Consider the following 15304-nt stretch of genomic DNA (forward strand, 5'->3'; position numbering starts at 1 on the left):
GGATCACAAACCTGCACCTCCATGCCTGGTGAAACCTTGCATTTTCTCAAGCCAGCGTTTCCCACGCAAATGCAAACGCTGTTCAGGGGTTGGGAACAGGTTCCGTGTTTGCCAGACTTACCCCTCTGGCTGATGGCCTGAAGTTCCCGGATTTGTGTGTGTGTGTTCTGTGTGCTGTGTGCCAGAGTTAAGGCTAAGAACGAATTTGAATTCCAGTAGAACACACATTCCCTGAAGGCGTTGGGTCTGTTTAGTTCATTTTTCTAACTCTGGCACTTAGAACAGTGCCTTACACATAGTAGGTGCTTAATAAACTCTTTAAAAAGTGAATGATGTATTAAATCCAAGCATAAACCATTGATGTAGAAATAACATTTAAAAATTGTTTCCATTCTACAGTTGGCAAGCTGGTGGCTCAGATGGGCAAAGTCTTGGGAATCTGAACTGGGGCCTCACACACTCCAAGCACCTGGCCCCCGTGGGCTATCCTGGTGCAGCTGGACTGTAGGAGCTGCTCCTCATGGACACGGGCGTCCAGGAGCTGTCTGTGGGTTCTGTGTATGTGTGGCTGGTGGGAACCCTGGCTCCCAGGACTGGACATTGAAACTGCAACCTTGAAGCACTTCCTGTCTTCGGCCATGCTGACTCTCATTTGTTCACGCAATTCAGAGAAAACAACACAGCCCTCCCTCCTCTGGTACCATCCTTAAAGATCCCCCCTCCCCTAAAAGCCCAGAGCCCTGGGTGTGGGATGAAGGGGAGGAGGGGGAAAGAGTTGAGGATGAGGGTGGAGGTGCCAGGGAGGAGGGAGAGGAAAGGGGATGGGTTAAGAAGGCGTGTGTGATGCCAAGCAAAAAAGACAACATTAGACACAGATGCTGAGATGACGTTTATCGCGGCAAAAAAAGGTGAAGTCGCCGAGGGAGGAGGGGTGGGGGAGGGGTGTGGTGGGGGCGGGGGGTGGGTGGGTCCATGGAAGCTAATACACGGTGCACTAGGTCACACAGCGGACACTGGGGTGGGTGGGTGAGTGGGTGGGAGAGGTGGGCGTGGCCCAGGCATGGCGATGGGGGGAAGGGGAGGAGAGTGCGGTGACCCCAGCCAAGAGCTTCTGGAGGTGGCGGAGAGGAAGTGGTCGGCGGCGCTGGTCGAAGAGGATGGAAGGAAATCGGCTAAGAGGGGGTTGAATGGAGAAACTGGAGGCATGGCCACTTTACTGTCCACCCCACCACCAAACTGGAATGCAGCGCAGAGGCAGCAGGCAGGCCAGCCGCGGGGCTTGGACCTGTTCCTTAAAGGTTAGAAAGGGATCTCAGACGTTCATCTGACTACCTCTTTGCAAGAAAACAAGCCTAGCAGAGAGTAGCGTCAGGTCCCAGGAAGGATTCCCAGTCTTTTCTCCAAAGACAACCCCATCCCAGAGCCATTCTTTTCGCGCCCGCCTCCACCAGAGGAAGTGGAGGAGAGATTCAACTCTCGGTCCCTCCAAGGTTCTTCAGGGAGATTGGAGGATGAGCCCATTTCACAGATCTGGAGAACAGAGCCTTCCCTCTCCCGCACAGGGGGATCTGTGTATCCCAGCCCTTTCAGAACTAATACTGTTTTCTTGAAATCCTCAGCATTTTGGCGGAACACACCTTGGGCTCCTCCCAAATCGAACCGGGATGTGGACCATGCCTCCAGTAGCTGAGATGCCAACACAAATAAAAAAGAAGGGGAGGGGGGGAGACAGAGAGAGGGAGAGAGAGAGAGACTCCCCACGTCGCCTGGCTCAAACCAAGTACAAAAGTGACTATTTACAGTGAAGGCGTGGGGAGTGGGTGGAGGCGAAGAGGAGGACAGTCGGAGTGCGCGCTCCGCTGGGGAGACCACGACCCCTAGACCCGCCTTTGCAAAGCCAAACAGCAAAGGTATTTCCAGAGGATCCCTGTGCCCCTGGGAGAGGCAGATCCTCAGGGGTGAGGGCTGAGGATGGGGACATGGGATGGGGAGGCATGGGCGCTGGGAGGAGATGGAGGAAAGATAAGCAACTGCCCTTAGCGTCCACCCCCTGGCCTCCCTGCCGGACACACAAGTTTTCCGTGGGATGAACACAGAAAGGGTTAATCAAGAGTTCGATGAGTCTGACGGTCGAGTGGGGGCGGGCTGGAGCAATGAGGCCGCAGGTTCCAGTGGTGGCCGGTGGTGATGGAGTCACTTAGAAGATGAGAGGTTGGTGGTTTTGTGGGGATGGGAGGGGGGAGGGAGGAAGGAGGAGGGTCTCCCTACATTAATTCTAAGGAGACGCGTGTCCTAGACTGGCTGAGAAGGGGTTAAAAACCAGCAGTCTTCACCACCACCACCACCTTCCAGAGACTTCCCCTCCCTCCTGCCCCTCAGCAGGCAGTCGACTCTGCTGCTGGTGAGAGCCTGGGGACCCGAGGGACCGCACACACCAGCTGGGACATCCAGACCGCAGACTGTGGTGTGGAGAGGGCTCGGACGGCAAGGACGGGTGTCCACACTCCACAAAGCGCAGATCAGGCTTCTCTGGCCCGGACCTGGGTATTGCGACTCTGTCCTCCCCCACGAAGGTTTTCACGAAGGTGATTCCGGATGGCGCTTGGGGGCGGATGCATTAGGTACAGAGAAGGCCTGTCTGGCTGTCCGACAGGTGTGCGAGCTAGCGGGGCCTCCTGGACACCTGGACTGGCGAACGGGTTTGCCAATTAACCTGCTAGCTTAGGTTGGAAACGGCAAGAGTCCATGCAAGGGAAACCCTCCTCATTTTTTTAAACAGTTGGAAACCAACTAGCCATAAAGTAATACGGACGGTGTAGGCCACAGGGACAGGCAGATGAAACAGAACGGGGTCGGGATGGGATGGAGGAGCGCAGATATTCCAAGGGATTTGGTCAAGAGTGGAGGGAAAAAATACCACGGGGAAACAAGTGGTTCCAAGTATAGGACCAGTAAGACGACTCTTGCCACGATCCCATAAATTCCCACCTCCAAGTTCAGTACAAACAGAGGCGGCAAAATCCTTGCCGTCCGATCCCCGCCCTACTAATTATTGCAGCAAATTTTCCTTGCCCTTGTAGAGATGGCTGGCAGAGGGCAAAAATGATGACTGGGCAGGCTGGCTCAGAGCCCTGCCCAGGACAGGATGGAGAAGGTGAATTTGGCACTTTGGAACCCCTCTTGTCATAAATACTTTGAGGTCCCTCCGCAGCGACTACCCCGTTAGGCCAGCAAAAGAGGACGGACACTGTCTTATCCGTCCCCAATTTCTATGGATTTGCCGAGAAAGAGGCAAAAGGGGTTCTCCTTGGCTGGTGGAATTTGGGGAGGGGAATCCAAAAAGGTAGGGGTTAGTTGAAAATTAGTTTTTTTTTTCTCTTTTTCTTTTTCTTTTTTTCTTATAAAGATTCTAAGAAAAAACTCAGGTTGAGAGGAACGAGGAAGGGGGTCCAATTTAGCTCAGCGTCCGAAGGTGTTTTTTTTTTGCCTCTTAAGGGGCCCCCTCTTAATTAAGGGGTCTCCTTCCCACCATCTGAGATCCTCTCCCCCCAGATCGGCTCAGTTCCAAGGAAGTTTGGCACTTTTTGCTTTTCAAGGGGAAATGAAAGAGTTGAGAATTTAGGAGGGGAAAAAGACAGACAAAGATAGAGACAGGACAGAGAACAGTGTGAGGGCGGGTGTGGGGGTCACAGGAGGAAAACCCAGTGGGCCTTAGGGAGGCAGAGAAATAAAGAGAGGGGAGAATGCTGGGGAAGGTATTAGAAGCTGGAGGGGAGATGAAGAGACAATTCAATGCAGGCAACACTTACTAACTTATTAAGCACCTACTGGGTGCTGAAGAGTGGGATGCAAGGAGCCCCCTCAGATCCTTTGAGATCTGACTGGCTAATGGGTAAAGAGGAGGAGATGGGTTTTGCTATTATTTTAAAAATAATTCTCATCCCTGGCCCGCATCTGTGTCCCTTCTGGACCAACTACAGCACAGAAAGACTGAGGTTACTTTGCAGAAGGGACTTTCAAGGGGTAGGGGAGATGATGGAATTTCCCAGCGCCAACTGGGTCAAGTGGGAGGCCCACAGCTCCCACCCACCAGCACTGTGAGTGGACCAGCTTACAAAGGCAGCAAACCACCTTTCAGATAGCCCTGGCTGGAGGGGTAACGGATCCCCAAAAAGTGTTAATAGGGACAGGCACATCACACAGCCCGCCCTCCCCCAGGATACTTTCTCGGTGTGAAAGGAGTATTGGGCCCAGACTCCAGCCTAGGGCATTTGCAAATGGTCTCTGTATTCCACCCACCCATCCCAGACCTTGCTTCCCCCGGACTCCTTCCCCTCCTCTTGGGGCCTGGGGGCTTTACAGGGGATATTCCAGCTAGATACTTCACTACCCACATGCAAGGTGGAGCTACTATGAAATACTGTAAGGTCATTTAAGAGGTGGAGGGGAGCAGTGGCCCTGTGGGCCGCCCCCACCTCCAATCCCTACAGCCCCAAATGGTAGAAGATATGTACAAAGTGGTATCAAGAATTGTTTTGGCACTAAAATCCCCATCTGGGCTCAGTGTGGAGATGAGGGGTAGGGGGCAGCAGCGACAGGAGGTGGGAGATGGGGGTGTGTGAGGGAAATGGGGCCTGCCCCTCACTGGGGAGATGAGGACATGGAAAAGTCACCCCAGTGCTCAAGCTATAGCCTCCCATTCCGGTGGAAGGGCTGGGGTTGGGGGTCAGTGCGAGGTACCTCGAAGGCTATTGCTTTCTAGGGATTTTCACATTTTGATTTGGGGGTGGCTCTCTAGCACAGGGTAGGGAGTCTCCCAGGCTTCAGGGGTAGCAGGCATTGTCTGGGTGGGTGGTTTTCCCTCCTCCCAGCTCCTTTGTAGGGATAGAAGCAAGGAGGCCAGTTGCCCCAAAGCCATGGAGAAGGGCAGGGTCTGGAAGACCTAGGAGGGGGACTGATGGAGGAGGGAGCAGGCACGGGGTGCCCCTCCCCCAAGAGATGCTGATGATGGAGCCCGGGTTCTGAGGACCCTGCTTGGGGTTGGAGGACCTGGAGGTGGGAGGGGACAGGTGCCTTTCAGTGATCCTACTCTATAGGTTTTTCAGGCCCTGAAATCTCAGTCTTCAGAGTTGACAAGAGCCACCAAGCTCAAGTGAGCCACTCCTAGAACAATCCCAGGGCAGCCTGGCTTATCACAGTTCCGTCAGAGTCTTCTAGCTCCTCTGAGCCTAAGGCTGAGCACACTGCGTATTTCTGACTTCTCGCACATCACCTACACCGATCCCTGGAAGCCACCAAGCCCATCGAATTCGGCAGACCACGCTAGGCATTCCAGCCAGAGACACCCACAGCTTGGCAAGGCTTACTGAACTCTACACCAGATCACACGGGCCTGACAGAGCCACCATACATTCGGCTCATCCGTCAATGAAATGAAGCCACGTAGACACAGGCATGCACACAAAAGGCAGGGAGGGGAAGAGGGTAATCTTCAGCAATCATTTTCACTAGCTGCTTCTCCCAATCTTACCTGACAAGGCAAGTTCATAGATGGTATGTTTGGATGGAGTTGACCCTGACAGCACAGCACTGTTTGCACTGTTTTTTTTTTTCCTCCTTAGAACCTCCATGTTAGATCCAAGTCCCATCCTCTGTCTCTTCCCAGGGATCCCCCTCCCCCAGGGACAACACCCACCAAAGAGGAGTGGAGGAGGAGGAGGAAGATCAAAGGACTAGCCACTGTCCAACACAGGAAGCGCATGCTTCATCCCTATGACGCCACAGGAAGTGACCTCAAGATTCCATAGGAAGTATATGCCCTCGCCCCTGGCATCACAGAAGTGACCTTTGAAGAAAGGTCTTTGGGTTGTGACCTCACAGGAAGTGATTTTTCTCTAACCAGTGCAGCAAGTAGCCTCTGAGGAAATACTTCCTAAGACATCATAGGGAGTTACTGGAAGCACCCCATAAATACTTGATTCAGTGACATCACAAAAGGGACCCTCGTTCCTCTAGGGAAGGCCACGAGAAGCCACAGCCAGCTGCCCCTGAGCCTTACAACAGCGTGGCTCGCAGGAACTGAGGCACTCCAGAGCTGGCATCGTTCCCAGCAGGAATATCTCTGCTTAACGAAGAGGAAGAGAGCTACATTTCCACCACATTTCCACCGAGGGCATACTGCAGGGGATAGAGGAGCGAAGGAAATGTGGGGCTCCAGGGGGCGGGCAGGGGTGGGGTCTATGTTCCAAACCCCTCATTTCAGCTCTGACTCCTGGGTGGCTGCCTCTACTCCTGACACTTCCCAGGTTCTGGAACTGCAATAGAGAGGCAGGATGTTGTGTTTGGGAGAGGCACCTATTCCAGGTGACCTGAAGGCTCCCTCCCCTCCTCCCATATGTTAACAAAAATCTTATAAAGGAGGGGGGTCCTTATCAAAAACAAGAAGAAAAAGTTAAAAAGGAAAAAAAAAAGGAGGGAAAGAAAGAGAAAATAACGCTTTGTTTTCTATTAAAATCAACAAAATGCAATATATACAGATATCACACAGACCTGAACCCTGGGAGAGGCGGGTCAGGCCCAGTCAAGCACAGGGAGGGAGGGAGGAGGGGTCAGTTCAAAGCTGGGGGCGGGGCTCAAGAGCCCCCTCCTCAGCCGTCACGTCACTCAATCCTGCCTATGACTACCAGAAGGGAGGGTGCAGCCAGGCCTACCCCAGCCCCGTCCCAAGCCAAGCAGGAGTCACACCAAGCTGAAGTCTGGCGGGAGTTGGGAGAGGAGGAGGGGGGGGGGGAGAGGAGGAGCGGGAGGGGGTGGGGACGCACACCACAGGCCTCATCCCACTTTCTGCGGGTTTGAGGCCCTCACCCCCTGCTCGTAGGTGACCCGCTGGCTGATGAGGTATTGAGCGGCTTGCGTGGCCGCGGGGCTGCCCGTGATGGTGACCCGCCGGTTCCGTGTGCCGGGCAGGAACTCGCCCTTCTTGGAGATCTGGATGCGCGCGCCCGTCAGCTCCTGGTACTCCACCAGCGTCTTGCCCCCTTTGCCCAGGATGGCCCCCACCAGGTTCTCGGGCACCGCGATCTCCACCAACTCCTTGGCGCTCTCGGCCGCCAGCTTCTCGGCCGTCAGGAAGCCGCCGGCAGCCCCGGCCGCAGCCGCGGCGGCCACCAGGGGCGCGCCCCCCGCTCCGGCCGCGCCCCCCGCGCCCGCACCAAGGTAGCCGTTGGCGGCCGCAGCCAGCGCAAAGGAGCCCAGCGCTCCGGGGGGCGGTGGCGGCGGCGGGGCGGCCCCCGCCCCCGGCCCCGCCCCGGCGTCGCCCGCGTAGGACGCCAGGAGGTTGGCGGCGGCGGCGGCAGCGGGGTTGGCGCCCGCGGCCACCGCGGCCAGGACGCCCGAGGCGGCGGCCGAGTTGAGGCCCAGGCTGAGCGAGTTGGTGTTGTAGCCGTAGCTGGCCAGCGTGTTAAGCGCCGTGCTGATGGCCAGCAGGTCGGTGCCCGAGAAGGCGGGCAGCGCGGCGGGGAAGGCGCCCACGCCCGCCAGCCCCGCGGGGCCCAGCAGACCCGAGGCGGCGGCGGCGGAGGCGGCGGCCGCGGCGGGCAGCACGTCGGCCGGGCTGGCGTAGGGCGAGCCGGTGGGGTTGGAGTTGGCCACGGGCCCCGCCACGTTGGCGTAGCTGATGTTGAGGCAGCTGCTGCTCTGCGGGTCTTCCTGTACCTTCTGCACGATGGCGCTCACGGCCTTGTGCACCTGCTCGGGCTCGCCGCTCACGGTCACCACGCGCTCCTGCAGGTTGATACCCTCGGGCTTCTGCGACAGCTGCACCCACGCGCCGGACTGCTCCATCACCGCCTTCACGGTCGCTCCCCCTTTACCGATGATCAGTCCCGCCGTGCTGTTGGGAACGATGAGCTTGGCCTGCGTGGGGAGAGAGACAGCGTCTGCGCGGGGGCAGAAGGAGGTGCGCAGCCGGCTCAAATCGTTCCTGGGGTTTTTGTGTTTCTGTTTTGTCTGCCCTCCAGGGTGTGTCCTCTAATAAAAGCCACGACAGCCCTATTAGTTCCTAAAGGAGAATTCGGGAGTATCTGTCGGGGTATAGTGCTGCGTGCCTGTAATCCCAGCACCTTAGCTGGTGGAGGCAGGAGGAGGTCAAGTTCGAGGTCGGCCTGAGCTATATATACATAAGCAAGACCCTGTCTCGCGAGAAAAAAATCCAATACACAGTCCCTCGGACACCCTGACCCACGTCCCTGGGACCTCAAATGCCTCCTCTTGTGTGGCAGATTAACGTTTATTAACGGGTGTCCCCTGGGAGCCCATCTTGTGTCTGCTCCAAGCTCACACCATCACTCCCAACTTCTGCCTTGGTGTGCTCTGGTTCCCAGTTCCCCCTCCCACTACAAACCTTCAAATCTGACTTTACAAAGTTCTCCCTCCGTCCCTCCCTTTCTTCTCCCCTCTGCTGTCCTCTCTCCACCTAGGCTGGCTGGGAACTCATGATCCTCAGCCTCAGCCTCCTGAGGGGATTTCCCACTCAGACTCTTACACCAAAATCCACAGCCTGACCAGTGTGTTTCTGTTTGGAGACACAGTTTGTTTTTTGTTTTTTGTTTTTTTTAAAGGTAAGCAGGGCAAGTGTGGTTTCAAATGCCAGGCCGCTGAAATGAGAGGATCAATGAGTGCAAGGCCAGCCTAGGCAACAGAGTGAGTTCTGGGCTAGCCTGGCCTACACTTTGAGACTCATTTTTTTTTTTTTAAAGCCCAAAACAAAAAGGAAGTCTGAGGGTCACTCTGTTATAGCTTTATTGCTTTGTGCAGTCCCGGTGTGAACGGTAATGACATTTCTTCCACTGTGGTTCCATCTGAATAGTTATACATTAAGATTCCACCTCATTTACAACAAATTGCCTTCCTTTTCTCTCTCTTCCCTTCTCTCCCTTTTGAGACAGTGTTTCTCTGTGTAGCCTTGGACTCTCTTAGTACACCAGGCTGGCCTTGAACTCATAGAGATCTGCCTGCTTCTGTCTCCCTGAGTGCTGGCATTACAGGCATGTGCCACTGAGGCCGGCTTTTATTTCTCTGTTATTTAGTTTCTTCCTCATTTTTTTTTTTTTATTTTGTTTTGAGACAGGGTCTCCTTAGTGTCTTGGGCTGTATTGATCAGGCTGTCTTTGAACTCACAGAGATCTGTCTGCTTCTGCTACTCCAGTGCTGGGCTATCAGCTGTGAACTACATCCATCTCTTCTACAATGTGTTTAGCCTAAAGTGTGTGTGTGTGTGTGTGTGTGTGTGTGTGTAGGTGAGAGGGCACTCACACCACCTACATGCACCTTTCTCTGTGGAGAAGCTTCAGCTCAGGCTGCCAGGCTTCTAAGGCCCGTGCCTTGACCCACCGAGCCCTCTCCCTGGCCTGGTCTCCTATCTTTAAAAAAAAGCTCCATAAAAGCAATCAAATATGAGCAATAAAATCCATGTGTGTAATGGGATAGTATTGGGAAATAAATATACATGAAATACTGACATAGCACATGCTATAACATGGATGCTGCTAGGAAACACACTGAGTGAAAGAAACCAGACGTAAAAGGTCACATGGTTTTGTTTTCATGAACATCCAGAACATGCAAACACACAGCGACAGGAGAGTGTTTGGAGAGCAGGAGGGATGGCTCAGTGGTTAAGAGCGCTTGCTGCTCCTTCAGAGGACTGAAGTTGGGGTTCACACATCAAGTGGCTCACAACTACGTGTAACTCCAGCTGCAGGGATCCTCCCCTCTGGCCCCCACAGGTACCTGCATTCATGTGCACATACGACACACAGACCTCCATGTAATCAAAAGTAATAAAAATGAATCCTTAAAGAGATTTTTATTTTATGTGTCTCTGTTTTTCCTGTAGGAGCAGGATCCTGCCTTCAGAAGCCAGGACAGGACAGCAGACCCCTGGGAACTGAAGCTACAGACACGTGTTAGATGCCGCTAAGAACTGAACCTAGATCCTCTAGAAGAGGGACGAGTTCTCAATAGCTGAGCCAACTCTCCAGTCCCAAGACCCTGGGTTCGAATACCTAGCACCTCCGTTAAGAGCTGCGCATGCCGTAATCTAAGAACTGAGGCAAAGACCGACAGACACCAAGAGCTTGCTTCCCGGTCATCCTATCCATGGAGCTGTGGTTTAGCTAAGAGACCCTGAAGTCAGTGAGGGAGAGAGCAAAGGAGGAAGACAGTCCTTTTTCTGCTATGGGCTTAGCAGGCTCCTCACCTCACATGAAACACACAAAAATAGGTTAGTGGACACTAAAGCTACAAGACAGGGCTTGGGTGACTGCCAACAGGAATAGTAGAAATATTCTGGAATTCGATGGTGGCTCTGGTTGGCCACATATTCTTCTACTTTAAAAAGATATGTGTGTGTGTGTGTGTGTGTGTGTGTGTGTTGCTTTCCTGTATATATATATATAGCATGTGCATGCCCTGGTGCCTGCAGAGGCCAGAAGGTATCAATCTCCTGGGACTGAGTTACACACGGTTGTGAACAGCATGTGGGTGCCAGGAATTAAACGTGGGTCCTCAGGAAGAGCATCCAGTGCTCTTAACTGCTCAGCCATCTCTCCAGCCCTCTAGGTTTGTTTTGTCTGAAAAGATGTGGTTTCACATAGCTCAGGTCACTGTGCAGCTGAGGATTTCTTGTCGCCCTACCTCCACTTCCTGAGTTCTGGGATTGTTGGTTTACATCACCACACCCTGCTTGATTTTATAGTTTATGACTTTATTTCTACAAGTGTCCAGGACAGGAGACTCCGTGGACACAGAGAGCAGATTTAGGGGTGTCTTAAGGAGGAGAGAGGATCAGCTGGGGAGGAGACCGAGGGGCCACAGCTAAGGGGATCAAGGTTTCTTTGGAGGGTTGGTGGAATGGCTCAGTGAATAAAGGAACTGGCCTCCAAGCCTCAGGACCTGAGTTTGATCCCTGGTACCCACATGGCGGAAAGAGAGACCCAATACCAATACAAACACACACACTTTCCCTAACAAATAAAGAAATGTAGCAAACTGTCTTGAAGGATTTCTTTTGGAAGCCAGGCATGATGACACGTGACTGTAATCCTAACATTCAGGGGCTTCCGTGGTAGCACCATGAGTTCCAGGGTAGCCTGGGCTACACAGTGAAACCTCATCTCAAAACAAAATAAACAAAGCAAAACCTAAAGTTCAAACAAAAATTTACAAAATGAAACAAAAATAAAACATAAACATAGTTTTAACTGGGCACGGTGACACACATGTTTATAATCCCAGGACTTGGGAGGCAGAGGAGAGTAGGCCTCCAAGAGTTCAAGGCCAGCTTGGTCTACAATAGTGGTAGACTGACTGTATTGGTGGTTTGTTTTTGAGACAGGGTTTCTCTGTGTAGCCTTGGCTGTCCTGGAATCGATTTGTAGATCAGGCTGGCCTGGAACTCACAGAGATCTACCTGGTGCTTCTGCCTTTGCATCCCTGAGTTGCCGGGATCACAGGCGTACGCCACTGTGCCCAGCGGTACCGTCTTAAAGACTAAATTGGGAGATGAGAAGGTGTTCTAAACTCAGGTGGTGGATGCATACCTCTGTGTTTATACTAAAAGGCTTTGAGCTGCACATCTCCCTGTTTCGCCTGGTAGTGGGCATTCAACCTAGGGCTTCACACCTGCTGGGCAGGTTCCTGCCACTGAGCTACTCCCTGAGTCTTCCTCTTTTTTGAGACAGCGTCCCTCTAAATTGCCCGTCCTACCCTCAGAAACACACGCCATGCACACAGTCCTGGAACTTAGCACCTTCCTACCACAGCCTCCTGAGTAACGGGTTTCAGGTGTGGGCCACCAGCCTTAGCTAACTACCTACATACGTCAGTGAACTGCTAGCCAGTATGTAAACCGTATTCCCGTGTGTCCTGGTTAGATTTTGTCAGCTTGACCTAAGCTGGAGCCATCTGGGAGAAGGGAACCTCATTGAGAAAATGCCTCTGTCAGACTGGCCTGGAGGGAAGCCTGTGGTTCAGGCTTTTGATTATTGATAAGGGAAGGCCCAGCCCACTGTGGGTGCCTCCCCTCCCCCTGGGCAGGTGTGGTCCTGTGTAGTATAGGAAATCAGGCTAAGCAAATCATGGGGAGCTAGCAGTAAGCAGCCTTCCTCCTGATTTCTGCTTTAATTCTTCCTGCCACGTTCAGGCCTTGGCTTCCTCTGATGAAGGTCTGTAACCAGTATGACAAATAAACCTTTTCCTCACCAAACTGTTTTTGGTCAGTGTTTTATCACAGCAGTAGAATCCTGAGTAAAACACAGTGAAAGTTGCTAAATAATTTAAAATATATGTTTTAGCCTTTTATAAGATTTTTCGTTTACTGTGTTCCACAGTTGAGGGCAGTGATCATAGGACATTTTGAAGGAGTCAGTTTTCAACTTCCATCATGGTTCTGGGGATCCAATGCAGGTGCTCAAACTTGCCAGCAAGAGCTTCTACGGGCTGAGCCATCTTGCCAACCCAAGTTAGTTAAATCTTACACATATTATACAACTACCAAGTATCTGTATTTAAAAAGACTAGAAGATTTGAACATTTTCACTATAAATAAAAGAAAGGCAGGCATAGTATCCCAGTCCTATAATCCCAGCACTGAGGAAGCCGAGGCAAAAGGAGAACTGAGATCCAGGACAGCCTGGGCTAGGTAGTGAGTGACAGGCTATCACGAGATACAGAGTGAGACAATACCTCAAAACAGAAGCGAGAAGTCACACACACACACCAAGAAAAATCCCATGAAGATGGCAGCTGCCTTTAGGATAGGCCCTGAATTATAGCACCATAGAATCTGAGATGCTCAGGTGCCAACCTACAGGGTTCTGAGATACATGTTAGAAGCGTTGAACCTGGGCCAGTGAGATGACACCACAGAAGAGAGCGCTTGCTGTCAAGCTGGAAAACCTGAGTTAGGTCCCCAGAACCTACACAGGAGAGAGAGAAGACTGATACTCTTGTCCCCTGACCTCCACCTGTGGCCATGGCATGAGATACATACACACAATAAACGTGAATTAAAAATATATATAAACAAACCAAATCTCCAAATAACAGTATATGCTCAGAAAATATTTTTTTTTCCAAAGTCAGGGGTCTTACTACTTGAGATCCTCCTGCCTCAGCCTTTCAGATGATGGGATTACACGTGTGTACCTGATGCCCCTAGGATCTCGGAGTCGCAGACACAGCCCTGGAGGTGGTTGAGAGGCAGAGGCACTCCTATTATCTGCCTTGGGACTTTACAAACTCATGGAAAATTCCAAGCAGAACTGTCAAGGGCAGACAGCCTGGCAGTGGCAGCCAGCACTTGTCAGGGATTCTCTAAAAAGTTGTGTGAGGCAGCTGAGCATGGTGGCTCATACTCTTGAAAGTGGCCTAGCGCTTTCAAGGCTAAGTGAGGAGGATTGTCCTGGGTTTGAGGCAATCATGAGCTACTTGGGATTCCAGGACAGCCTGGGCTCCAGAGTGAGACCTTGTGTCAAATAAAATAGAATAGAATAAAATAAAAATAATAAGGTATGAATGAATGGGATCAACTTTTTAAAGTCAGCAGCTTCCAGAGAATTATGGCTGCTTTTGTGATGTCTGCAAGGTGTGGGAATGGCTTGTGCTCCCCAACGAGAAAAAACTGCATGGGCTGGTCATGGGCTATCTGTCCCCTTCAGAAGGCCATAACTCCTAATGCTTTTTATTCCCTGTCTAAATCTTGAAAACATTTGAATAACTCTGGGTTGGATATGACTGCTGTGTCAAAAGAGAAACTGAGACCTGAAGAAACCAAGGCGGACATGTCCAACACAGCAGTCTAAAGTAGAAAAGTGGGTGGTGGTCCTGAGTAAGGGAAGTCCTGTAATAGGGGCCAAATGAGTTACAGCACTTGCCGTCCTAAGCCTGACTACTAAAGTGTCATCTTTGAAACCCACAAAGTGGATGGAGAAAGCCAACTCCTCCTAGTTGTCCTCTGATCTACACACACACACACACGAATGAGCGAACGCACACTCACAATAGAAGGAAGAAATGCTGTAACAGGACTGAGGCTGTAGATCAGTGTGTTGATTTTGTGCTCGGCAGGCATGAGGCTCTGGGCTAGATCTCCAGCGCCACAGAGACAAGATATGGGGGTGCACATCTGTATCCAGCCCTCAGTGGTAGGCGGTGGTCGCACTAGCTGCCTTATGAATCTGAGGCCAACCTTAATTTTCAAAACTTTCCCTCGCCCAAAAAAGAAAAAAGGTTTGTGAAATGACTATGTGAGTTAAAGCAGCAAGAGATGGGATCCCCAGCACCTTGGTAAGAGCCAGGCAGGTGTAGGGGCTGTTATCAGCCACAGTACTCAGGAGGGAGAAACTGAGCATCCTCGGGCAAGCTGGCCGGTCAGACTGGCCAGGTCAGCAACAGACCCCACCTCCATGAATAAAGTGGAGAAAGACAGAGAGAGACCCCTGACATTAACCTTGGACATCCTCAGACACATACGCACATGTGCCTGTGACCTGGACAGTCAAACACTCATAGACATAAGCAACACACACACACACACACACACACACACACACACACACACACATATCCCAGAAAGAAAAAGGGTAAGAAAACCGTCTATGATGGCTCATGCCTGCAATCCCAGCACACAAGAAGCAGATGGGCCCCATCTCAAAACAAAATCCCAAACAGCTAACACTGTGTTTTCGAAGGGGAGAGAAGAGTTTTGCTTTGTAGCCTGAAACTTTCTCCATCCTCCTGCCTCCACCACCCCAGTGCTGGATTATAATATACCACCATGCCCAGTGTGTTTTGTTAGAACTGTCTATGCACTAGGCATCTAAGCTAAATACTCTTTCAAACGCTATCATCCATACATCTATAACAAAATAAATCTCACAAATGAGAAAAATGAGGCAAGGAGCCATCACAGCCTTGTCGCCTGCTAAAGGCCACGAAAGTAAAAGGAGAGAACAGAGGATTCAAATCAAATGTGCCTCCACAGCCAGAACTTCCACAAGCACTCTCTCTTTTTTTTTTTTTTTTTTGAAGCCCCGCGGAATAATAAGATCAAGGCTAGATCCTGGTTCTGAAACCTTCCGACTGTCCTGTGTGGGTGTAAGGCCTAAATGGTACTGACCCCATTTCCCGCGCAACATCCACAAACGTTCCACGAGCCCTCACTCTCTTGTGGCCACACCAAAGCGGAGAAGGGGCCCGAAGTCTCTCTAGGCTGCGTGGGTGCACGCCCTGGCGGGTGTGAAGG

At 52.0% G+C, this 15304-nt stretch overlaps 1 protein-coding gene across 1 annotated transcript in view; it reads right to left on the minus strand.

The window, feature by feature from the left end:
- Positions 1-876: 876 nt before the first annotated feature.
- Nova2 (NOVA alternative splicing regulator 2) overlaps positions 877-15304 on the minus strand; it is a 38064-nt gene continuing 23636 nt past the window's right edge. Inside the window, exon 4 of the mRNA XM_021642123.2 lies at positions 877-7914. Within this exon, the coding sequence (XP_021497798.2) occupies positions 6832-7914 (1083 nt within the window). The 3' untranslated portion in view covers positions 877-6831. The remainder of the gene's footprint in view (positions 7915-15304) is intronic.

The sequence above is a fragment of the Meriones unguiculatus genome, chromosome 1 (genome assembly GCF_030254825.1).
Source record: "Meriones unguiculatus strain TT.TT164.6M chromosome 1, Bangor_MerUng_6.1, whole genome shotgun sequence".
Lineage (NCBI taxonomy): Eukaryota > Metazoa > Chordata > Mammalia > Rodentia > Muridae > Meriones > Meriones unguiculatus.